Genomic DNA, 24,665 nt, shown 5'->3' with positions numbered 1-24,665 from the left:
ATCCACCTTACTCAAATCATGATCTCATCAATATATAATATTTATTTTACTCACTCACTCCAACCTCTGTTATGCCTCTTTTCAAGGTATGAATTTCTAACAAACACTGTTCGTTTAAAAATACACTTCATCGCTTAAAATTAAGCTTACCAGATCAAAATAACCTATTTAGTTAAAGCAAAATTTCCTTATACTCAAACTCCAAAAGAAAAAAAGGGAAATAATAACACGTGCATGTATTTAACTTCAGCAAAATCTTAATCTCTCGTGTCCATCGACAAATTTACAAATATACGGAGACGACGTAGGACTGTTAGATTAGATATCTATCGTGAAGGCCCTTTGCCAAACAATTAATAAAACTGGCAATATCTATCAATCGATTTAGTGTTTAATTTTTATTTTTTTAAATATCAGTTGAATAAATGAAACCGTCATCAAGTTTCAATAATTTTAATCCTCTTTTGTACGTAATAATTGGAACGATTATGAATTTTGTTAATCAAAACGACCACGCAGCATGGGAGTGCAAATTGCGAAGCTGAAGGGTGTGTTGTTTTATACATCCCTTTACTTTTTTCTCACGTTCCCCGAGGAACTAGATACCCGGAAGGTGAAATTCTCGAAACGCCCCTGGGGTGGTTTGACTTAAAAGACAAAATCCAACTCAGAGTTTTGCATTTGCAAAGAGTGAGATTGCAGGGAGGGTGACGAATAAGGAGGGAGAAGAGTGTTTGTGTGTGGTTAGCGATTTCTGTGTGTATGCATGTATGTATGGTGTGAAGTGAGATTGGGGAGATGGAGGGCGTGGCGGAGATGACGAAGGCGGCGCAGCAGAAGGGGAGTGATCCTCTGCTCTGGGCCGTTCAGATGTATTCCAATTTGAACTCCGCCGGAGAGGCTCTTCCCTCCGTTGAACTCGCTCACTTTCTCGTCTCTTACATTTGCTGGGACAACAATGTCCCTATTCTCTGGAAGTTTCTCGAAAAGGCATTGACGCTTCAGATCGTTCCTCCCATGCTTCTCCTCGCTCTCCTTTCTGTCAGGTCCTTCTCATCTTCCTGTTTCAATTTAATTCTTAGGGATTGCGATTTTCCTGTTCTCCTCTGTTCACTGTTCCTCCACCTCTTTCTTCTTCGTTTTATTTGCTTTATTTATTACTATGGCACCCTTTTCTTCTGTCGCCATAACTACTGTCTGTTACTGTTTTTGTTTGTACTTCGCATATCGGATCCCGGTTGGGACCCTGCTGAAAAACTAACATGCTGTAAATGGATGTAATTATGAACCAGCGGTTACTATTCATGCCGTGAAAATCATCGATGGTGCAGTCTTTTTTGCCGTACGAGTGGATTTTTTTTTTGTTACAAGCTAATTATTAGTGATGTTTTTCTTCTTGAAGTTAATTGTGCTTTCTGAGATTATCTAGCCCCCTTTTTTTTTTCTTTTTTCCATTCTTAGGCTTCCGAGCGATAACCACCTGGCATATTTTTATTGATTTTCGCAGTGTATTAATTTCTCTTAAAAACACGACCACGCCTCCTGCTGCTGTGGCTGTGTGGGGTTAGCTGCATGGATTTTAGTATATATTGTCTGTGTCATACATTCATGAAGTCCTGTGTACCCAAACACTCTTAACAGTCTATCATCGTGTCTGTTTTTGTCACCCTTCTAGCCAAATCATTTTACACGGTTTTACATAATTCTTTTTCTCTTCAGAAGCCACTCCAGTCTTCTCCCTGTTAATCACATTCTTAGTTTTGCCTTTTCGGATATGCTCACTCATCAATTGCAGCATCCTCATCTTTGTAACCTTCATCTTTTGCTCATGATTTCCGTTCATTGTCCAGCATTCTGATCCATAGTTTGAGCTTGTTTTATTGACAATGCATCATGAACATCTATTTTATAGACTACGACTTTTTGTAGTTTTATTTTTTAATTAATTATTACAGTTTGGTGTTAGATAGAGACTTGTTTTTTCTGCAAGAGTTTGGAACAACATCTATACGCCTGTGTTCTCCAATGTATTGTTGTTTTCGTGTGTTAATATGTGGTATATTTTTATTCTTTTTGGCAGGGTTATTCCGTGTAGACATGTCCAACCTGCAGCGTATAGGCTATACTTAGAACTCCTCAAAAGACATGCTTTTGAACTTCAATCTCAGATAAACAGACCAGATTATCAAAAGTAAGTACGCTTTTATTGATGTAATTCTTCTTTTTAAATAAAATTTGTCTTCGTGTTATTTACACTTTTCAAGTTACACATACGGCAAGGGTTTAACATCTCTGTGTAAATATTTTCTAAGCGGTAAATAGCGTAATGTGATATGGTTTGTTATTTAATACGCTATTATGTCTGGCGCTGTGCTTTGGTTTTTTGTTAATTCTTCTGCTTACACTATGGACAGGGTCATGAAATCCGTAGATGCTGTTCTTCATCTTTCCAACATCTTTGGCGTGTCACAAAGTGAGCCTGGCATTCTGGTGGTTGAATTTCTTTTTTCAATTGTCTGGCAGTTGCTTGATGCATCATTAGATGATGAAGGCTTGCTGGAATTTACTGCTGACAAAAAGTCTAGATGGGCTACGCTATATCATGACATGGAACTGGATAGGCGTGATAATAATAGTGATAAAAAGACTGAACATCATGAGCAATTGCAAAATGCTAATACACTTATGGCTGTTGAGATGATTGGGCAATTTTTGCAGGATAAAATATCGTCAAGGATTCTTTACTTGGCTCGCCAAAATTTGTAAGTGTTGTTATTTTTAAACCTGTTATCAGTACTTGCTGTCAACTTTTCCTGCTAACATTGATCAATCAGAACATATCTGTTCCCTCCAAAATTTCCTATAAATCTGATTTGGCGTATCATTTTCTATGTGTCATTTCATTCCAATTTTTTGGGTTATTAAAATGATTTTCAAGTATCCATTGTATATTACACAATTATGATATAGTGATTTTATCTGGCATTGTTTTCAGTCAGCCGATTGCATCTTATGGATAAGGCTTCGTTATTGTTGTTGGTAAATAGCACAGCTTATTTCCTTTTTTTTTATCAGGCCTGCCCATTGGCTTTGTTTTACTCAACGGCTGCAGCTGCTGGCTACAAATTCATTAGCATTGAGAAAATCAAGAAATCTAAGTCCTGAGGCTCTTCTGCAGTTATCTTCAGATTCTTGTATGGTCCTGTCTCGGGAATACAAAACAAATTCACAGCAAAAGTTCCAGACAGTTATGTCTTTGGAATATCTTTCTTCTTCTGCCTCACTATGTCATGGTGCAAGTCATTCTGCTCTCTGGATTCCTCTCGATCTGGTGCTGGAGGATTCTATGGATGGCTATCAAGTTAGTGCAACAAGTGCTATTGAAACAATTAGTGGTACGACTGAGAATAGCTATTGGAATTTGACTGAAATAGTTGATATTACCTTTTCATATTTAATTTAGGACATGAAATATTTTTGTGTAGGTTTGACAAAGACATTGCGAGCAATAAATGGCACCTCTTGGCATGACACTTTTTTAGGCCTTTGGTTAGCAACCCTTCGTCTTGTTCAGAGGGTATAAAGTTTTCTCTGCAACTTGATCTGTTTCGTGTGAAGTTGTGGTTTTCAATATATGTTGTCCAATTACGCTATGGAATTAAGGAATTTTCATAAGCAGTTTACTTCTTTAATTTAAGTATTGTTTTTCTTACAGGAAAGAGATCCTATTGATGGCCCAATGCCTCATCTTGATACTCGATTATGCATGCTCTTGTGCATCATATCTCTTGTTGTTGGCAATCTTATTGAGGAGGAGGAGGAGGAAGGGATAGCAGTTGATGAAGAAGAGAATGGTCCCTTTGATTGCTGGAAAGGGAAAAAGGTTCCAGGAAAATGTCGCCATGATTTAGTCTCGAGTCTCCAGGTATTGGGTGATTATCAAAGCTTGCTTGCTCCACCTCAGTCTGTTGTTGTTGCTGCAAATCAAGCTGCTGCGAAAGCAATTCTATTTGTTTCTGGCATCACGGTAGGGAGTGCATATTTTGACTGCCTCAATATGACGGAGATGCCAGTTGATTGCTGTAAGTGGTATTGCTTTCAGTGCCAATTAGAAATTTGTATATGAATCTTCAACAGTTAGGACAACTTTTGTCCAAATGAAAGCATTGCATTGTTTAAGGTGTTGTTTGCAATTTTGTGATTCTGTGTGATTTTCTTCCAAATTTGAAAAAGCATGTCTCATATTTCACATGCTGAGATGAACTGCAACAACCAAATATCTGTTATGTATTTAAACTAAATCCACACTTTAATTTTATACCGATTCTAAAGCAGCTGGAAAGTGTCAATAGTAGGAGGTTGTGCAATGGCACATAATGTCTTTAACATAATGTTTTCAATTTGCTATTTGTAGTCTCGTCTGCTTCTGTGTTACTGATTACATTCAGATTGCATAGATCAGAAGCCTGCTTTCAAAGTTTAAAGGTGTCATTGTCTATGAGGCAATGTGGTCTGATTGCCTTGGTCACCCTCTTCTTGCAAAGACAAATAGATTATGTATTCTGAATCTAGAAAATGTCTACTTAGTGAAAATTGTCAAAAGGACTCGTGCAGTATACTCAGAATACCTGTTAAAAAATGTTGAAGATCCTTGAATACAGAATGATCCTATATCATACTTTGCAAATTATTATGTGCAATTTTAGATGCTAGTGAGGATATATATCAGTGAGTATGAGTTCTACAATATCTGTTGGACTAGTTATGTATTTTCCTTTTATTGTTGAAGCAAAACAATTGACCGTATAAAGTGGATTTTGCTAAAGATTGTAATAAGAAAGCCCCTCTCCAAGGCTTGTCCCGTTCCTGTATTCCATCAAATTTATGGTGTAGCGACTCACTTTCTCCATAATTTATTGATTCTGCATTTTATATTTGTTAGTTTATTTTGGAAGAAACATGTATTATTTTCGCAAGGCTCCATTCAGAAGCTAAAGATTTTTGGGAAGATAAAATTAAAGAAGCTTGAAATTGTTGGTAAAATTATTTCTTTTTAAGGAACTTCTTCTAGCTGCCCTACAAATTACAAGATTTAACGAGCAGTTAATGTTTGGTCACATATAGACCTAATTTAACCATTATAATGGTTACATTTTCCTAAATTGTAATAATTTTACTTTTAGAATTTTTTGTTCCAAATTTTGCATGTGTGAGTAAACTTAAATTATTAAAATATTTCTTCCTTTTCAGCTGGAAACATGCGGCATCTGATAGTTGAGGCTTGCATTGCTCGCAATCTACTGGACACGTCTGCATACTTATGGCCAGGTTATGTAAATGGACGTATCAATCAAATACCTCAGTGTATTCCAGCGCAAGTACCTGGCTGGTCATCATTTATGAAGGGAGCTCCACTTACTTCGGTGATGGTTAATGCTTTGGTTTCAAGTCCTGCTACATGGTATGATCTAATTTTGGCTTATTTAGTCAATTAGCATACATGTTGTAACCTGCAATGTTCTAATTTTTGGCAAAAGTGTTCCTGTACAATATTTAGTGTGTTCCCTCATTGTAGGCCCATAGCTACACTGCTATGTGACCTTTACCAAACTATTATTTTGGAAGTTTTTATTTTTGAAACACTCAGTCATAATAAACATGCCATAAATGCTAAAAGTAATCCTGGCAACTGAAGATGTCAATCTTTTTCAAATGGCACAACCTCTATGTAAATTTGTTTTCTATCATTTGAGTCATCAAGTATTCTCACGCGTAATGCATCTGTCAGGGCAAATTAACATGCTGAAACATGAGATAATTTACTAAACTCAACAGTTATTGATCATAAACTGAATTTATAACATAACAAGAATGACTATAACTGGGTAGAATATAAATTACTAAATAAAATTTCATTGCCTGGTCTTCAGTTTTTCTTTTTCTTTCCTGAAGCCAGGTATGTCAGATGCTCTTTTTTGTAAATTTACCAAAAGGTAAAGCAACTGAATTTACGCTCCTGGATTTGATGGAAGTTTAGCAGAACTGGAGAAAATTTTTGAAATTGCAATTGGGGGATCAGAAGATGAAAAGATATCTGCTGCTGCCATTCTTTGCGGGGCATCCCTAATTCGTGGCTGGAATATACAGGTAAATAAGAGTTAGACAGTAGAGCATACAAAAACTCCAACAATTTGTTCAGTAGAATTTGGATCTCTAACCAACTTCCCATCTTGATAGAATTTGGATCTCCATTTGTTGCAGGAACACACTGTGCATTTCATTCTTAGGTTGTTGTCCCCACCAGTTCCTGCAGAAAACACTGAAGGAAACAACTATTTGATTAATTACGCTCCAATACTTAATGTACTCTTTGTTGGAATCGCATCTGTTGATTGTGTTCAAATATTTTCATTGCATGGCTTGGTAAGTTTGATTCAATTCCTAACTATTTAACTCCTTTTTACTTGGTTACTAGCTAATGTTTTCCTCCAGCTGCATCTGTCCTGTTACTAAACAGAGCAGCAGGCATAGGTCCTCGTTTTTTTCCTATATATTAGGTTAAGAGGCAACTTATTAAGAAATATTCAGTAGGAAAAATTATTGCTTATGCCTTATATAATGTTTACCTTGTACAGGACCCTTGTATGTATAAACAAGCTAGGATTATTATTATTATTATTATTATAATTCGAAGTCATGCTTTTCCCATTTCTCTAACCAGGTTCCACAGCTTGCGTGTTCACTGATGCCAATCTGTGAAGTATTTGGGTCATGTGTGCCAAATATCTCATGGACGCTAACATCAGGGGAAGAAATATCTGCCCATGCTGTGTTTTCAAATGCATTTATTCTTCTTTTAAAGTTATGGAGATTTAATCGACCTCCTCTTGAATATGGAATTGGAGATGTGCCCACTGTTGGTTCTCAATTAACTCCTGAATACCTACTATTAGTACGGAATTCCCACTTAATGTCAGCTGGTAACGTCCACAAAGATCGTAACAGGAGGAGACTCTCAGAAATAGCGAGTTTATCATCGCCAAATTCTGTATTTGTTGACTCCTTTCCAAAATTAAAAGTTTGGTATCGGCAGCATCAAGCATGTATAGCCTCAACACTCTCAGGTCTTGTCCATGGAACCCCATTTCATCAGATTGTTGAAGGGCTTCTTAACATGATGTTCAGAAAGATTAATAGAGGAAGCCAAACTACTATTACATCTGGAAGCAGTAGCTCTTCTGGACCTGCAAATGAAGATGCTTCTATAGGGCCAAAGCTGCCTGCTTGGGATATTCTTGAAGCCATTCCCTTTGTAGTGGATGCTGCTCTTACAGCCTGTGCTCATGGAAGATTGTCTCCACGTGAGTTGGCAACAGGTATGTGCGTTTGATCAGATAAAATCCAGTGGAACACGCCAAATAGCTTGTTCAACTTGTGATTTCTAAATTACAAAAGAAAATCCAACTGAGTGTTAGCATACTTTGAAAGTATATCTGTCTCGATTCTTGGTCAAGTATTTACCTCTAAATATAGTAAGAGCAACCAAATTCATCTTTATGTATATTTTCCTTAATCGAGTAATACCAAAATGCTTTTCTTAATATCAGGTCTTAAAGATTTAGCTGATTTTCTTCCGGCATCTCTGGCAACCATAATAAGTTACTTCTCTGCTGAAGTAACTCGAGGAGTTTGGAAACCTGTATATATGAATGGAACAGACTGGCCTAGCCCTGCTGCCAATCTACTGAACGTTGAGGGACAGATCAAGAAAATTTTGGCTGCAACTGGTGTTGATGTGCCTAGCCTTGCTTCAGGTTTTCTCATTGTTATGACCCTGAATTGTATGAACTTTTTGAGATTCCGACTTCTAATGCATTTTCAGCACAGAAAATTTACATTTTTAACTCACATTTCATTACAGTTATTTCTAGAAAGTTTGTTTTTAACATGATTATTAATAGCCACTGCAGTTTAGCTAATGTTTTCCTCCATTTTCTGTCTGCCAGCGCTATTATTAATTTGTTTATTAGTATTGTGACCAATGGTCTTCGTTTTCATAGGAGACAGCTCTCCTGCCACACTTCCATTGCCCTTGGCTGCCTTCACAAGCCTTACCATAACCTACAAAGTTGATAAGGCATCAGAGCGTTTTCTTAATTTAGCAGGCCAAACATTGGAGAGCCTCGCTGCAGGTTGTCCATGGCCTTGCATGCCAATTGTGGCTTCCTTGTGGACCCTAAAGGCTAAACGTTGGACTGACTTCCTCATCTTCTCAGCATCTAGAACTGTCTTCCTTCACAACAGTGATGCGGTTGTTCAACTTCTAAGAAGTTGCTTCACAGCTACCCTGGGTACGAATACCTCACCTCTCTCAAGCAATGGTGGTGTTGGAGCCCTACTTGGACATGGATTTAAGTACCATTTATGCGGAGGGCTTTGCCCTGTTGCTCCAGGAATCCTCTATTTACGTGCTTATAGGTCAATCAGAGATATTGTTTTCTTAACAGAAGAAATTGTTTCCATCTTAATGCACTCTGTGAGGGAAATTGTATGCAGTGGGTTACTGAGGGAGCGATTGGAAAAGTTGAAAGCAACTAAAGATGGCATAAGATATGGACAGGCTTCACTCGCTGCATCAATGACTAGGGTGAAGCTTGCTGCTGCCCTTGGGGCCTCTTTAGTTTGGATATCAGGGGGATTGATGCTGGTTCAATTACTAATAAAAGAAACTTTGCCATCCTGGTTTATATCGGTTCAGAGATTTGACCAGGAAGAAAAGTGTGGTGGAATGGTTGCAATGCTTGGTGGATATGCACTTGCTTATTTTGCAGTTCTCTGTGGTGCCTTTGCTTGGGGAGTTGATTCGTCATCCTCAGCTTCAAAGCGACGTCCGAAGGTTTTGGGCACCCACATGGAGTTTCTGGCCAGTGCACTTGATGGTAAGATATCACTAGGCTGTGATTCAGCTACATGGCGTGCCTATGTGTCAGGTTTTGTGAGTTTGATGGTAGATTGCACACCTAACTGGGTGCTGGAAGTAGATGTGCATGTGTTGAAGAGACTCAGCAATGGGTTGAGGCAGTTGAACGAGGAGGAGCTTGCACTTGCTCTGTTGGCCGTTGGTGGGATAGGTACAATGGGTGCTGCAGCAGAGCTCATAATCGACACTGGAATATAAATAAACTTTTTCTCTGTTCTCAGGCCACCCTTCCCTTTTAGGACGACTTGTACATTAGTTAACTTTCATGTTTATAATGTTGTGCAGTCTTTTGGATTAACAGTTTTGTTTGGAATGTACCACGTATTAGAATGAAAAATTTTGTATCTATAACCTTCATCTAAGCAGATATGGTTTAACCACATCAATTTTCATTTGGCATTTGTGTCAACCTATTGCTTTTTGAACCATACAACTAATATTCACATGAAAAGGTGGTAAATTCATCAAAAAAATCTAAATACTAGATTTACAGTGGTTAATGCATTTTAAAAATACATTATTTTAATTTCACGTTAGAATTGAAAATTAGGAATATGCTTGGGTTTTAAATTCAAACATTATGAAGTATTTTATTTTTTTACCATTTTGAATGTTAAAACCTTGTATAACTTGTTATTTTAGGTTTTAGTATTATTAAATTTTGATACTGTATTTCTCTACTGTTTTTTTATATAATGTATTAATATTATTTTACCTTGGTTTAGTTAATAGTCGACTGCTAATCTTAAAATCAATGTTTTAAATGGTTTATTAATTGGTTTGGTTTTAAAATTATACTTTAAATAAGTAGTATATTTAGTTTAATTAATAATAGTATTAAAATGGATTGATTTTATGATCAACTAGAAATTTTACCATCAATACATTTTATTGTTACTTTTGTTACTAGTCATTTCTTTCTTATCAGTTATAATTTATTTACTTTATCTGCATTACATCACTAAGTTATTGAAAAGGGAAAAGGAATAAATTATAATAGAAGTGAAGGAGTCCGAACCTACTTCATGAAAAATAACTGTATGCTTGGAAATCAAAAGTGGGTAATTGTGGATATGCAAATATAAAATAAACAAGCCATAAATTAGGTTATTTATACTGAAATTAATAAAGTAATTCATATATATATATATATATATATATATATATATATATATATATATATATATATATATATATATATATATATATATATATATATATATATATATATTGCCTAAAGCTTATTCATTGTGTTTCTCTACATACAAAAGGAAAAGTGGAAAAAATTCTAAAAGCTATTTTATATTATTTTAATTTTTAGGACTTGTCTTTGAAATTAATACTAAAAGTATATTTTATCCTTTAAAGTGTGTCTAGTTTAATCTCTTGTGCCATTATAAATGTATAGTACTTTTTTTGGTGATATCGCCTTTAATTTGACTTATTTAAAATAAACAAAAGTATGAAATAAAAAAAATAGTAAATCTGATTTTAATTACAGCACCTTTATATTTGGAACCATGAAAAAAGTCCCCTGATATTAAGTTTTAAAAACATAATGGCTGGTGGAGATGATGTATACCCATCAGTTGGTTAACTTTTTGTAAGTTGTATGTTATGATTGGTAGAGACAAAATTATTTATTAGAGTTGATGTATCTTTTCAAGGCAGTATGAAAACATTGAGCAGAACAAGTAAAAGTTCTAACATTACCATGCAGATGAACACATGTTGCTGTCTAAAGCTCTCTTTCCTGATAAAAAAAAACCATGATTTAAATTCTCCCATTACCACGCAGGTAGCAACAATGACAAATTCTTGCCATAATTTATCACACGATTTAATTATTGATCTAATAGAAAAATACATTTCTAGCATAGAGCCCACTGGCTTCAGAATTAGTGCAGAAACAAAATAATTTAAAATTCATGTTGAGCCACAGAGCATGGGTGTGTGTGTGTGTAATGTGTTGTTTGTTCAAGCAAGAAGAAGACAATGCAGTCATGTTAGGAAGCAATCTTGTTCTGTTCTTCACATTCAACTAACTAAGCACATGAACAAATAAAAAAGATTAATTCCACATGACCCATCTCTCAACACAAACAATGGCACCAAATCCCCCAAATAATTTACTCCCACATTACTTCCTTCGTCATTTCAAATCACTCTTTTTCTTTCAAAAAAAAAAGAAAAGAAAAGGCAACCCTGTGAAGTTATTTATAGATCAACAGTTGCAAAATTGAGAAAACTAAAACAAAAAAGAAAAGGAGAATCAGATAGAGTGTGAATTAGAAGAAGAGGGAGAAGAAGAAAATGATGATGATGATGATGATGAAGAAGAAGAAGAAACTCTTGTCTTGAGATAAATTTGAAGAAAACTCTGAAGACACTTAACTCTCTCCTTGATGGCTTGCACATCAAACTTGATCGTTTCCAAACTCCCTTTGAGAGAACGAACCACCACCAACATGTTATCCAACTGAGCCAACTCATTCACCAAAGAATGTGCGTCTTCTTCTTCTTCCTCCTCCTCTTCTCCTTCCTCACCTTCTTCCTCTTCTTGTGGTTGCTCGGCCAATGCAGGGGCGTAATTGAGCTGCAATTGAAACGCGTTCATGTCCTCCATCGCTTTGGAGGCGAGATCCGTGATGTCCGAGAACGATTTCTGGAGGTGCTTCTTCACGAATTGGGGATCCACCACCAACGATTTCCATCGCTTGCACACGCACCTCAGTTGCAAGGGGTTGCTAACCCTAACCCTAGCCAAGATCTCGATCATCAGATCCTCCGGCAGGACGGCCGTAACCGTCACCGCTGCCGCCGCTTCCACCATCATGCGCCGTCGCTTCCTCGTCATGATCGCCATCGAGGTTTGGATTCTTTCTTGGTTTTTCTGAATCCCGTTCTTCAGCTTCGATCTTACATGCTTCGGTTTTGTCTGGATTCGGGTCGGAAGTTGTGTTACACGTTTTAGGGCTCCGATTTTGATGCTTTCGGAATTCAAATCGTCTCCTTCAGTTACCAAAATTGCTGATAGTTACTAAAACCATTTAATTCCTTCCATTAAGTTGATTTTCGAGATTTGAAAAATTCATTTCATTCTTTCATTCTTTCATTCATTATTATTAATTATTGATATTATATTCGTATAGTACAATTGCATTAATATATCACTGTGTATATGTATTTTTTTTTTGCATTAATTAAAATGGAATTGTCCTCTCTAACTGTGGCGACAATTATCTTCAAGTACTTACCTATATGTGAAAAAGTTTAGTATCAAGTTTTATTACACATATTCATTCTACAAATAAATAAAAATAGAAATAATTTATGTAATTTCGAGTTGTTTTTTAAAATATACTTTTTGGTCTTATATTTTATTTATTCATTTATTTTAGTATTTTTCTTAGAAAAATTAGAATTTACTTTTTATCGTTAAATTTTTTATAATTTGTTTTTTACCTTCAATGTTTTATGATTAATTAGTTTGCATCTCAATAAATATCTTCTTTTGACAATTTATTAGCTATTTTCGTTTTTCTATTTTTTTGTCATTTAAATCCTTTCATTTTAGAAAATTAATAATTTTAGAAAATTAATAATTTTAGCTAAATCTTAATTTTGCATAAGTTTATTTCTTTCGTTCTAGTTCAATTTCATCTTGGACCTAACATTCACTTAAAACATCCCCAGATTAGTTTAATTAATTAAGATATAAAAGATCAAATAAAGAAACATGTTCGAAATTGAGGGTTGGACCGAAGTTGTATATATATTTTTTAATTTAGAAAACAAAAATGTGTTCTAAATTATCATTTAATCAAATTTGTTTATTTAAAACTATTTCTTAATTATACTATTTCATATTTTTTTATAACAATTTAATTAATTTATGATGCTTTGTCATACAAATCTATGAAATAAAGACAATGGATTGTATATAGGAGAAATGTAATACCCTGTAACGTGAATTGTATAACTATTAGCCCAATTTAATTGGCATATTAATGTTTTCGATCCGTAAAATTAATATATTTTCTTTATGGTTATGAAAGTTTTTGAGGTGGCAGCATCTAAAAGTTTCAATCAACAGCAACAAGTTGCACGTGAATGCATTTTTAGTTGAAGAGAGTTGCTTCCTCCGTCACCACCAACTTTTTCCTGCACCATTTTATACATAATTTGCTCTTGTTATAAAATGGATGTCAATATCTGTTTCACTTTCAACGGATATTGATATCCATAAACGAATATTAACATCTATTTACATATTTTATATTTTAATTTATTGTTTTTATTTAAAAAAAAACTTCAATGGATGTGACTATATCCATTTAATAGATCTTTAAAAATTATTTATTTATTATTTAAATAATAATATATAAATTAAATTAATAATAATAATTTTATTAAATAAAATAAAATTAATTTATAAATAATTAAATAATAATTTTAAAAAAATTAAATAATATTTATATATTAATTTAAAATATAAAAAATAAAAAAAAGTCAACGTCGCCAAATCCGGATGTGGCATGTAACATCCCAAAAATACAGCAACATACTATATAGTAGAATGATTACAATTAATAATAAATCAAATCAGTCTTAACATTTAAAAGGACGTACGGTTTTGGCCGAACGACCTTACATATAATTACAATTTTAACTGTACAAGATAAGTGAAATTTGACCGAACGGTTTACAAAACCAACACGGAACGGTCATACAAAAGAAAGGAAAAGGTGATCTAACGACCACCTTACCAAATAACCAAACTATTAGCCGAACGTCCTACTGTTCGGTCTTCACCTCTACGTCTACCAAGTTCTCTTCATCCAGCGCCTCTTCCAGTAGCGTTTCGCCTTCTGCTCACATCCACACGGATGATCATTGCAATGACAATGACGGACGTACAACAAGACAACACAAGGAAAACACAGGGTAAGCTTATGTAATTTAATTCATGCATCAACCTATAAGTTAAACAAGCCAACACACAAGAGCATTTCAACACATATATCATTACGAAGAATATCACTAGACTGACCGTCCGGACTGTATGAATCTGTGTAGCTACAGGCGTTCATGCACCCGGGTGATGTAGTAACTGGGATACACTCAACAGCTGCCACCCGAGGTTAGCCCTATCTGTCCAAAGTACCCCTAAGGACTAGGACCTCCTGTCGTTCCCACACATGACCTACCCTCTTCTACGTGAAGACGAGTACTCACGGAACATCAGGATGAACAGCCAGCTTAGCATACCCACAGTCATACTTTACCAATTTCAAATAATCATACATGAGTCGTTCCTCCCTGGAACGTTCGTCCATAAACCACAACATTTCCATATCACATTTTCTTCCTCTTTCACTAATACATATCTCAGTTAATCACCTCATACAAAGATTTATGAGGATTAAAAATAACGATCGTTCAACCCGAACTTAAAACTGGGCCGAACACATCGAGCGAGACCGAGAGATCTTCAAATTTGATAATGAATTAAGGTCAAGAGTTGACATCGGGTTTTAAGAAAGATAGCGAGCACAAGAATATATTCCAAGAAACGAATGGAACGAACGTTGATTTAAATGTTGAGCCAATTAAATGAACCGACTCTTGAGAACTTTATATGAACATTCAAAAAGACTAGACCACGAACGAATACTCCAAACTGAAACCCATGACTAAGAATATTTCAAGGGCACGCAAAATAATACTCAGAATTGTCTCATATGGAGAAACCAAACTCTTATAAATACTTAGTTTAGTTGAGTATAGTATCAAGAATCAAAGTGACAGTCAAAGACTATACACTATGGTGAGCGAACCCTAGAGGGCTCGAACGAACGCTCATATAAGGAAATTTAGCTTAAAGAGATGGAGCGAGTGCTTGGTGTAAGACCGAACACTACTCAGTAAGAGTGTCTGGTGTAAGACCGCGCACCAATAATTTAACATAAAAGGCTTGGATAAATATAATACAATAATATTTAAGTAGTATTTACGAACAATAAAATATACAATTACATATATACTTAGATTTATAACCGAACGGTAATACTCAACTGTGCTTGACCGAACGCTCCCACACAGTATTCTGAAGTGAAGACGTTCGTCCTCAACTAGGATCCTTTCCAAATGAAAGAATCCACTACAATTCCAACTTCACTAGAAAACCAAACGGTCAAGGACCGTTCAGTACGTACGTACACTTTCTTAAATGGGAATTTCTTATCAGAATTAATATTATTCAAATTCAGTTCTTAACATATAGTTTCACACATTTATACATTCATACCATAATCAATGTTTCATACCTCATGCCACCAAATCATAGAATTTTCATATATTTCATGCATCACGACAATAGCAAAAAAATCATTTTTCATATCAAATCAAGTAAACGTACGTTCATACAAACACATAGTCATATAAATTAAATTAATAAGCTTCCATATACCTCTAGCGTGAACGATCGTTCAAGATATAGGATTTCGGTTTGTCTAACTAAGATTCTCCTACCCTCAACGTTCGATCAACTCTTCAAAGCAAAACAAATAATAGAAAAACTGTTTCAGAAGAATATTACTAACTCATGCAACCAGGGGTTGGTTTGCATGTGTCCGGAATGAACGACTAAAGGAGAAAAACTTACCAAATCAGAAACCGAAACTGTTCGGTTCAGAAGGAAGCTTAGGACGCCGAGAACGTTTCTACGGTGCCTGAACGTAGATCGGAGTAGAGAAAGGGTGAGATTTCTTAGAGAGAAGAAAGAGTTTCTAGTGAGAAGAAGGAGAAATGGAAGATCAGAGTTTGGAAAGAAGAAGGTGCATGCAGAAGAGAGTGGGTACGGGTTTTCAGAAAAATCAATTTTGCTTCCCACGTCCAAACGGACGTCCGCTCTCCTGCCGACACCTGTCTTCCACTATCTGATTTTCGAATCCTCGTTGATTGACACCTGGCGTCCGCACAGAGGGTTTTGGGGCGTTTTTAATGAGTCTGAGCAGAGGGTTTTGGGGTGTATTTAACGAGGCCTGACGTGGCACATCCGTTTTAATACATTTATAAAAAATATTTTAATTATTATTTAAATAATAATACATAAATTAAATTAATAATAATTATTTTATTAAATAAAATAAAATTAATTTATAAATAATTAAGTAATAATTTAAAAAAAATTAAATAATATTTATATATTAATTTAAAATATAATAAATTAAAAAACTAAAAATTAAAAGAAAAAGTGAGGTATAGGATATTTAAAATATAAAGAATAGTTTTGAAATTTAAAAAAAATGTGGTGATGCAGAAAGCAAAATGGAGCGGAGGGAGTAACCTTCTTAGTTGAAAATTATATGGTAACATTTTTCCATTCTAGAAACCTTTCTTATGAATTGTATTTTCTGTGTTAATTGTTGCGTAATCTCCTTGACTTATGCTTTTTGTCATACACAAAATAATCCAAACCTTATTTTCAAATGTCTATCTTCATAATTCAAATCTAACATTTATCCGGAAAGTTGCTGTTTGAAATTACTCTTTCAATTTCAGGTTACTGTGGAATTAGATAATGCCTGTTCGGACCCATTCAATAAAGATAAATTATAACGTGATTTGGAAATTTATAACTTCCTCCTTCAAATCCTGCAAATAAAATAATATGTTTTTTATTTTCTTTTCCTTTTTATCATTTTAAGCCACTTTACCAAAATCATTTCGTAATACATATTTTCTATAGCTAACTTTCACTTCAGTTGACAAGAAACGCCAGCTGCTAGAAATTATCTCTATTGGTGTTTATGATCCATTAACTTAATTAATTGAAGTTAATTTTAATATAATTTATAAGTTGAAGTGTTTTACCAAATAAGTTGAAAGCTTATAAACTAGTTAGAACTTAAATATAAGTTAGAAATGGAATAATTACAACTTATGTAATTGAATTGAAAACTGTTTGATAAAATTAGTTAATAAACTAATCAATAAAAATTGAAAGGTTTTCTAAAATAGATTATATTCACATAAATTATTCAGAATACAATAAAAAAAAACTAATAGCTTAGAAGAAAACATATTTTGATACGTTGAAATGGATAATACAAGTAAATATGAAACTATTAAAATAAGTTTATGTACGTGTAAGTTCAAATTCACTAACTATATGTCCATCGTTAGGTTTGTTGGAATGAAAACTCCAACCAACTTTAAGAGAGAAAAAATGATTAATTTAAACATAAACCAACATAAAAATAAAAAATAATATAATGCTTATCCTTAAGTATCCTAATAATGAATTTTGCCAACTTATAAATTATTAAAATAGCTTTTAATTTTGATTTAGAAAATACACAAGGATGACAATGATTGAAAGTTGATGTTGATTTAATTATTCCATCTTTATCTTTAAAATAAACATTCAATCTTTACGTTTAATAGGTATGAAATTTTTGTCTTGTCATTTTTATTCTTATCATACATATGTTACTTAATATTTTAAATATTAATTAAATATATCTATTATAACATTAGGGAAGTTATCTTCTAATTCATAGTTTTTTTTTTCCAAAAAAAAAATACTTGAAAAGTTATCTTTTTGCTTAGGTTTATTTTATTGACAATGTCTCAATTGTTAGTTTTTTTTTAATCATTTGATATTTTTAATTTGTTTCTTGTTTCTTTATGTCACATGTGTTTAGAGATATAATCTATCTTTTTACGCATTATTTATATTTAAAATATTAATTTTTTTTATAATTACTTGATCCTTTCACATAATTTTTAATTATTTAATATATTTTACTTTTATTTCATAAAATAATATTATTTAAATAAATTAATATTTTTACATATTTAGTATATAAAAATTAAACTAATACTATTTAATAAAAAAACTATCATTAATCATATATAAAAATAAATTGGTATAATATTATAAATAATTATATTTATAATATTTGTAAACAAAAAAAACATTGTAGTTCATAGTTTATTTCAAATGTTTAAATTATATATTTGTAATAAAAAAATCATACGTCTTAATATTATAAATTTTGAATTAAATTTTTACCATTTTTTCAACTTTAAAATGTAAAGCTTAGTATACTTTAATAAGACTAAAAGATAAAAAAATAACAAATTAAAATATATCCACAATGTATTTTTATTGTAATTAGTTGACTCTAAAAATATATATTAAATATACATTGATTAAACTAATTTAGCAACATATTGCACAAATATAACAAAAAAATTACATGAGTTTAGCAATATATACACTAAAAATAACTTTGTGTATTTTTTACTAGACGAGTATACATTAAACATATTTGTTTATATATTGATTAGACAAATTTAATAATACAAATTTGATAAATGTATCCAAATGTTGATTAGATAAGTCTAACCACACATAATAAACGAGTTAGTCAATACACTAATTAAACAAGTATAAAAATATTTTTGAAAGTCTATTATTTATATTTTTAGAAACATATTGATCTTTTAAATCTATAAATTAATTTTCAAATTGATTCTACTAACAACTTAATTATATATTTAAAAATATTTACTATTTATTTTCTCAATCTCTAAATCTTTTTAATAAACAAAAAAAAAACCAACTCGTATATAAATACAAATTTAAAATTAGTATAATATTAAAATAATACAGTTTTTTAGTATTAAATATCAAGAAAAAAATTATAACAATATAAATATAAAATAATAATTGAATAAAAATTAATAATAAAAAAATCAATTGTTTATCTAATAATAAGTTACCAGATTAATAAAAATAATAATAATAATACAAATCTGTTAGAATACCTAGAAAATTAAACCTATTTTAATAATTTAAATATAATAAACAAAAACATCTATTAAAAAGGATACGGAAACATAGATCAGTAAATATGCACCTATCATCTTACAGAGAAGTTACATATCAACATATTTATTGTTACATTGGTATGCAAATAGTAGTAGCTAATTGCAAAATAAATATAGGATTGAGGTGACATCAATTCATGCATTTTTTTTGTTTTCTTGACCTAAAATAGGATAAGCAAAGCGATTTGGCAATCTTGTATTACTTTGTTGATGATGGATTTTTCAGAAAGACAAATATAAGAACAAAAACAAAAGTCTGGTCAGCGTCATCATCCATCTGTAACACTAATGGCAGCTCAAACACACAATATCAACTCTTCTTCAAATTTAATTATTCTTTCTTACATTCCTCTTAATTAAAATGTTAAATTCATCAGAGAAGTGTTAATTAAGAATGAAAAAATATTTATATTAGATAAAATTTATCACAAACTATTAGTAGTATTAAATATTTATTATTTGTAGATAATATATATTTTAATATTTATTTATAAATAGAAATATTTGTTATTAACAAAAACTTAGAATTAAAATTTAATTTATATTTTATCAAGTTAAATTTTATTAAAATTAAAATTAATTTATAATTTAGTAGGTTAATTTTAATTAAAAATAAATTTTAATTTTAATTTATATTATATTTATATATTTTATTTTAAAAATTATAAAATATTATTTTTTTGATATTTAAAAATATCCGTTGATTTTAAAATATCCATATATAAATTTTAAACGAATATTTGTTGTAATTTGTTAAACAGCTAAATCGAAAAATTTGTTTCAATTTGTTGGATTTTAAGTAATTGATATTATTTACCTATTTGATAAGAAATTAAAATCTATAAGCAGATAAAAATTACAAATTAAATTAAGAATTTTTTCGATGATTTATAACTTTTTGTTTTTTCACATTTTCAATAAACATTCTATTTTTTTAGTTTAAAATCACATACTTATAATTAAGTGAATATGTAATTTTTTGGTCGTTAAAATTTTCATTACATATTTAGTCTTCTAGTTTTTGTATCTAAAAAATTCTATTCATTGTTAATAAATTTTTAAATTGTTAACAGAAAATATTGACGTATTGTGATATATGATTAACTAGTAAGTCGTTAATAAAGGAATAAATATTTTGTTAATAGAATAATTAATTAATTAATTATCTGTATTTAATTCTTTTATCAATCAATTTTCAATTTATTATTTATTTTTTTGCTTTCTTCTCTTCTTTCAAGAATGAACCACGGATTATAATATTATAATACCAATCATTCTAGTCTTATTTTCTTTCTAGTTCTACTACCTTTTGTTGTTTCCGGAGCTTCTGCTTTGTACATCTTGAGGAAGATTTTGTTACTTTCTTCTATGGCTAACAACAATGAAGCTAATACCTTCACATATTTTGGCCAACATTTAAAAAAAAAGATAATTTCAAAATTTTTATTATTCTCTTTAAATATGTTTATAAAAGATTAATCCAAACATTACCCATAATTACCCTTGATTTAATCATATAAGTCAACGAATTTTGACTGGACGTAAAGGTAATGTGGAAAACAGTTGAGTCAAAATGAATCAACCATATAAATGTGGGATGGCTCACTAAGTTGTGCCTATATTTATTTTCAAATATTTTTAAATATAAATGATAAGAAAATTAAATACAAGTAAGTGTATCGAATCTGCATATACTACTTTTAAATTTAATTGAGTAAACTTAGTAAAATTTAGTACCTCTCAAATTTAATAAAAAACATTCATAAAAAGACATTTAACATGTTAATGCTGATTATACAGGCTTTTCCACTAGCCAGGTTTTACTCAACAAAATCATTAAGCTTAGTAACTTTAAATCTCTTCTTTACTTAAAGTATCATGTGTTTTTAAATTATTTTACAGCAAAATTTCTGTTTTTTTTTCTACTCTGTTTAAATTATAGCTAAAATGGATGAAAGATATTTGCAATAAATTGCTAAATAAAGATGCAATGCAATGCGCTTAATTTAATATAAACGAATGAAGAGTATAATTAAAGTAATAATTTACTGGAGTATTTATAAATGTATTTTACCCACAGTAAAAATTGCTTAAAATAATGTAAAATATAACACAATAGTTATTAACGATGAATTATGTTAACAACACACTCTTAATTATTTCTCAATGTAAATTTTACAGTTACATAAAACATGGGAATTTCAATCCATATGGTAACTTTATAACAAACCGCCACAGTTAATTTTGGTGCAATTTATATAAATTTATTCAAAATCTGACATAATATACATAATATGCAATGAAGTACATAACTTTTTTATTTTACTTTTAATCATGTTTTAAAGTTATAGGATAAAATTTATAAATATGATCACTAATTCTAAAAAAGGAAAAAAAAAAGTTAAAAAGTAAATTATAAGTAAAATTATATTCGATACACACGGAACGATTGTAAACGTCATACACAGTTAAAACAGCAATAAAAAAGTTGAAGCAAAAATAAAAAGTTCACAATAATATGGAATTTAATTTTTTTATTCTATATATCTTCAACAATATACCACACCCAAGAATTATAAACTATTTTTTCTCAATTACTTTTAATTATTATTATTATTATTTATTGTTATCCATTATAATTTAATTTTTGTATGAAATCCTATAAGTGGTATACTTTTTCATTCTTTATTCATTCTAAATAAAATAAAAATGACTACATTCATAAAGTAAAAAAGTAGGACTAAAATTGTTTACATCAAATTTTTAACAAATGAAAAAAGAATTAATGAAACATTACTATCTAAATAAAAATTCATTAAAATCACCATTATTAATCATATTTAATGTTCAAGTGCATGCATATTAATTTTAAAACTGCGAAAAGTTAGCATTAAACATAAAAGATAAATGTTATAAAAGAAAGTGAGTTAAACTCTTCATATTAATATTTAAAAGATATAGATTGGTATAAAGGATTTGAAAAAGATGATAAAAGGGATTATAAATTCAACTCTTTTATTAACAACCAATAGTAAAACATAAAAAATAAACTAGTATAAGACCAGAGTTTGTGTTAAGAATATTCTATAAGACGTTAAAGCCAAACACAAGACTTAAAGTATGTAATTAGGATGGTATTTTATTTAAGTAATGAGACATGTAACACGAGTTGATTACTTTTGCCTGAGTGTATACACTTTACAGATATATTATGTGAAGAATGATTAAAGGGATAAAGAAGACAAGGAGTGGCAAACAGAGGGTTAAGTTTCCTAATCCCATTTCATTAATTAGCCCTTTCAGCTTTCTTCATCTAGAAAGTCAGCCACTCGTCATCTCATAATTCATGGTTCATTTCATTCATATGTTATATACTTTGACCCTTATTCCCCAAGCCACCGTTCTTGGACTCAACATTCAAATATTCTCTTTTTCTGTTTTTCCCTCAAAACCCTCTAGACTCACTTAGCTATATATTCAAACTTCATCAATTGCTTCATATTAAAAAACAACATCCAGACACAACAGAATACTAAGTTATCATGGGCACTCTTGTAGGGCATGTAGCTCCTGGTTTAGGCTTCATTCTCATTGGTCTCTGGCACCTCTTCAGCCACATCAAGCTCCATGCTCTCAACCCCACTTCCTACACTGCCCCAACATGGTTCCCCACCTCCAAATTCAAATACTTGGAGCTTCTCCTCATCATGGCAGCCTCCCTAGCCTCCATCTCCATGGAACTCTTCATAGGCCCAGATCGCCACCAACCCTTCGACCCTGATGGAACCATCCCCTCCAACCACCTCCACAACTTCGAACACTCCTCCATCTCCCTCACCTTCCTCCTCTACGCCGCCTTCGCCCTCCTCCTCGACCGCATCCCTACCCCTTCCAAACACGCCCTAACCCAACTCCTCGGTTCCATCGCCTTCGCTCAGCAGCTCCTCCTCTTCCACCTCCACTCCGCTGACCACAGTGGACCCGAAGGACAGTACCACTTCTTGCTACAACTCATAATCTTCGTCTCTTTCTCAACAGCTCTCATGGGAATCCCCATGCCCAAAAGCTTCGTAGTCAGCTTTGTTCGTTCCCTCAGCATATTCTTTCAGGGCTTGTGGCTCGTCGTCATGGGCTTCATGCTGTGGACTCCAGGGCTCATCCCCAAAGGTTGCTTCATCAACGATGAAGAGGGGCATCAGGTGGTCAGATGCAACGACCATCAATCTCTCCACCGCGCCGTGGCCCTCGTCAACATTCTCTTCAGTTGGTTCGTCGTCGGAGTCACCGCTTTCGGCCTAGCGTTCTACTTGGGCCTGGTTAAGTTCTACGGCGAAAAGGTGCGATACTTTGCATTGGGGAACGAGGAAGAAGACACAGACAAGGAAAGTGACGATGTTGAGTCGCAAAAGAGAAGCGTAGTTGGCAAACCAATGAGCTTTATTCCAGTTGGCAAAAACTTTTCGCCTCTCGACATAGAAAGGTAGAGAAGAGAAACATTAAAGATATTCATAATTTGTGATTAGTGGTTGATTAATAGTTGATTAGGTGTGTGGGTGTGCAGTGAGATTGGAGTGTTAGCGTTTGGTGGGGTCCTCTTGGATTAATTAATTGAGGCAGCAATAATGTTGTTGGTTCATGGAAACTTGTTCGTGTGGGTTTATAGTTATGGTAACTGAGGACGAGGATTTGTTTCAATTGTGTGTACTTTGACCATATCATAGTCATATCACACTCAAAAACATTATTAATCAACTGTCACTATTTTCGTGCTTCTACGGTTGTGGAAACGAGTGCAAGAAATTTCCCACATACGTCAAATTTGGGTTATAATCATCACCTTCATTCCTATTACCATTGTCTTTTTCAAGTCCTTTGCAAACGAGGAAACCGGGGGCGATGATATTACCATTGTTAATTAATTAATTAATTTATTTACACGAAATTAAATTATTCCCGAGCACGTAACTTAAAAAAAATAAAAAAAATAAACAGCTGCAGTCGTGGAATTTAAGCTTTTCAAACATTATCCATTTATCTTCAAACTTAAATATTTTAATATTTTGAAAGATTAGTTTCTTGATGTGAACTGAGGGTACATGTTCACCAAAAAAAATGTGTGGTGAGAGGTGTCTCGTATAATGATTGTAACGTGTAAAGGTGCGTGTACGCTGCTATCTCCTGAGTTGCTTGATAAATGTGAGTATAATTTTGACTAATATTTTATATTAAAATTAATTAATTTAAAATACAAACAAGCTAAACTCACAAAGAGTTGAGTAATTAGTTACCAATTAAAGTTTGATGTGCGGGTAACGGGCCCGCTTGAAATAATATAACTATCGATAAATGTAATATTAGACGTTTAAAAAATACACTACTTTAAATGATTATATATATATATGGTATTCTGTAATCTAAAAAAGAAGTATATGATAGTTCATAGAATTTTGTGTATATATAGATATGAGATGTCATTTTCCGATAGTTACCTGTGGTTAGATTTCTCTAGCCATCAAATCAACGTTGCTTTCTTGCTAAATGGTGAAAACGTGATAAAATTTGGTTGTAACATCGATGGGAGTGAATAAAAAGAGAAGGCAAAACGAAAATAACGTTTTCGCGGGCAATGGAGGCGCAAATGGAGAAGAAACATGAACAAAGAGAGGGGCATTCTATCGTTTCGAATGAAGCTCACGTCATTTTGAAGTTTGCACAATTATTTTATGAAAGTAATTTTGTCCAACAATTTTTTTATAGACTTTACTTATATCCAAAAAAGATT

At 32.2% G+C, this 24,665-nt stretch overlaps 3 protein-coding genes across 3 annotated transcripts; 2 read left to right on the top strand and 1 right to left on the bottom strand.

Moving 5' to 3' along the window:
* Positions 1 to 519: 519 nt before the first annotated feature.
* RFR1 (REF4-related 1) lies at positions 520 to 9,389 on the top strand. Its single transcript, XM_047306591.2, has 12 exons — positions 520 to 1,046; positions 2,081 to 2,191; positions 2,415 to 2,762; positions 3,076 to 3,395; positions 3,486 to 3,577; positions 3,716 to 4,082; positions 5,251 to 5,461; positions 6,033 to 6,147; positions 6,262 to 6,423; positions 6,722 to 7,376; positions 7,608 to 7,814; positions 8,061 to 9,389. Exons 1-12 carry the CDS (start codon positions 799 to 801, stop codon positions 9,176 to 9,178), a joined length of 3,954 nt encoding a protein of 1,317 aa, XP_047162547.1. The 5' UTR covers positions 520 to 798; the 3' UTR covers positions 9,179 to 9,389.
* Positions 9,390 to 10,986: 1,597 nt separating this feature from the next.
* LOC124832399 (uncharacterized) lies at positions 10,987 to 12,070 on the bottom strand. The gene has a single exon (XM_088091643.1). The coding sequence runs from the start codon at positions 11,844 to 11,846 to the stop codon at positions 11,253 to 11,255; it is 594 nt and encodes a 197-aa protein (XP_087947769.1). The 5' UTR covers positions 11,847 to 12,070; the 3' UTR covers positions 10,987 to 11,252.
* Positions 12,071 to 22,101: 10,031 nt separating this feature from the next.
* LOC124832407 (uncharacterized) lies at positions 22,102 to 23,639 on the top strand. The gene has a single exon (XM_047306612.2). The coding sequence runs from the start codon at positions 22,426 to 22,428 to the stop codon at positions 23,365 to 23,367; it is 942 nt and encodes a 313-aa protein (XP_047162568.1). The 5' UTR covers positions 22,102 to 22,425; the 3' UTR covers positions 23,368 to 23,639.
* The last annotated feature ends 1,026 nt before the right edge of the window (positions 23,640 to 24,665 follow it).

The sequence above is a fragment of the Vigna umbellata genome, chromosome 5 (assembly GCF_029865625.1).
Source record: "Vigna umbellata cultivar VRB3 chromosome 5, Vumbellata_1.0, whole genome shotgun sequence".
In the NCBI taxonomy this organism is placed as follows: Eukaryota; Viridiplantae; Streptophyta; class Magnoliopsida; order Fabales; family Fabaceae; genus Vigna; species Vigna umbellata.
This window is presented reverse-complemented; position numbering and strand designations above follow the sequence as displayed.

What these genes read in the sequence shown, in the direction of transcription:
- LOC124832407 (XM_047306612.2), top strand. Translation starts at nt 22,426, where the DNA reads ATGGGCACTCTTGTAGGGCATGTAGCTCCTGGTTTAGGCTTCATTCTC.
- LOC124832399 (XM_088091643.1), bottom strand. Translation starts at nt 11,846, where the DNA reads ATGGCGATCATGACGAGGAAGCGACGGCGCATGATGGTGGAAGCGGCG.
- RFR1 (XM_047306591.2), top strand. Translation starts at nt 799, where the DNA reads ATGGAGGGCGTGGCGGAGATGACGAAGGCGGCGCAGCAGAAGGGGAGT. An exon ending in TACTTGGCTCGCCAAAATTT is followed by an intron (nt 2,763 to 3,075) that starts GTAAGTGTTGTT and finishes TTTTTTTATCAG; the next exon opens with GCCTGCCCATTGGCTTTGTT. An exon ending in TCCACGTGAGTTGGCAACAG is followed by an intron (nt 7,377 to 7,607) that starts GTATGTGCGTTT and finishes TCTTAATATCAG; the next exon opens with GTCTTAAAGATTTAGCTGAT.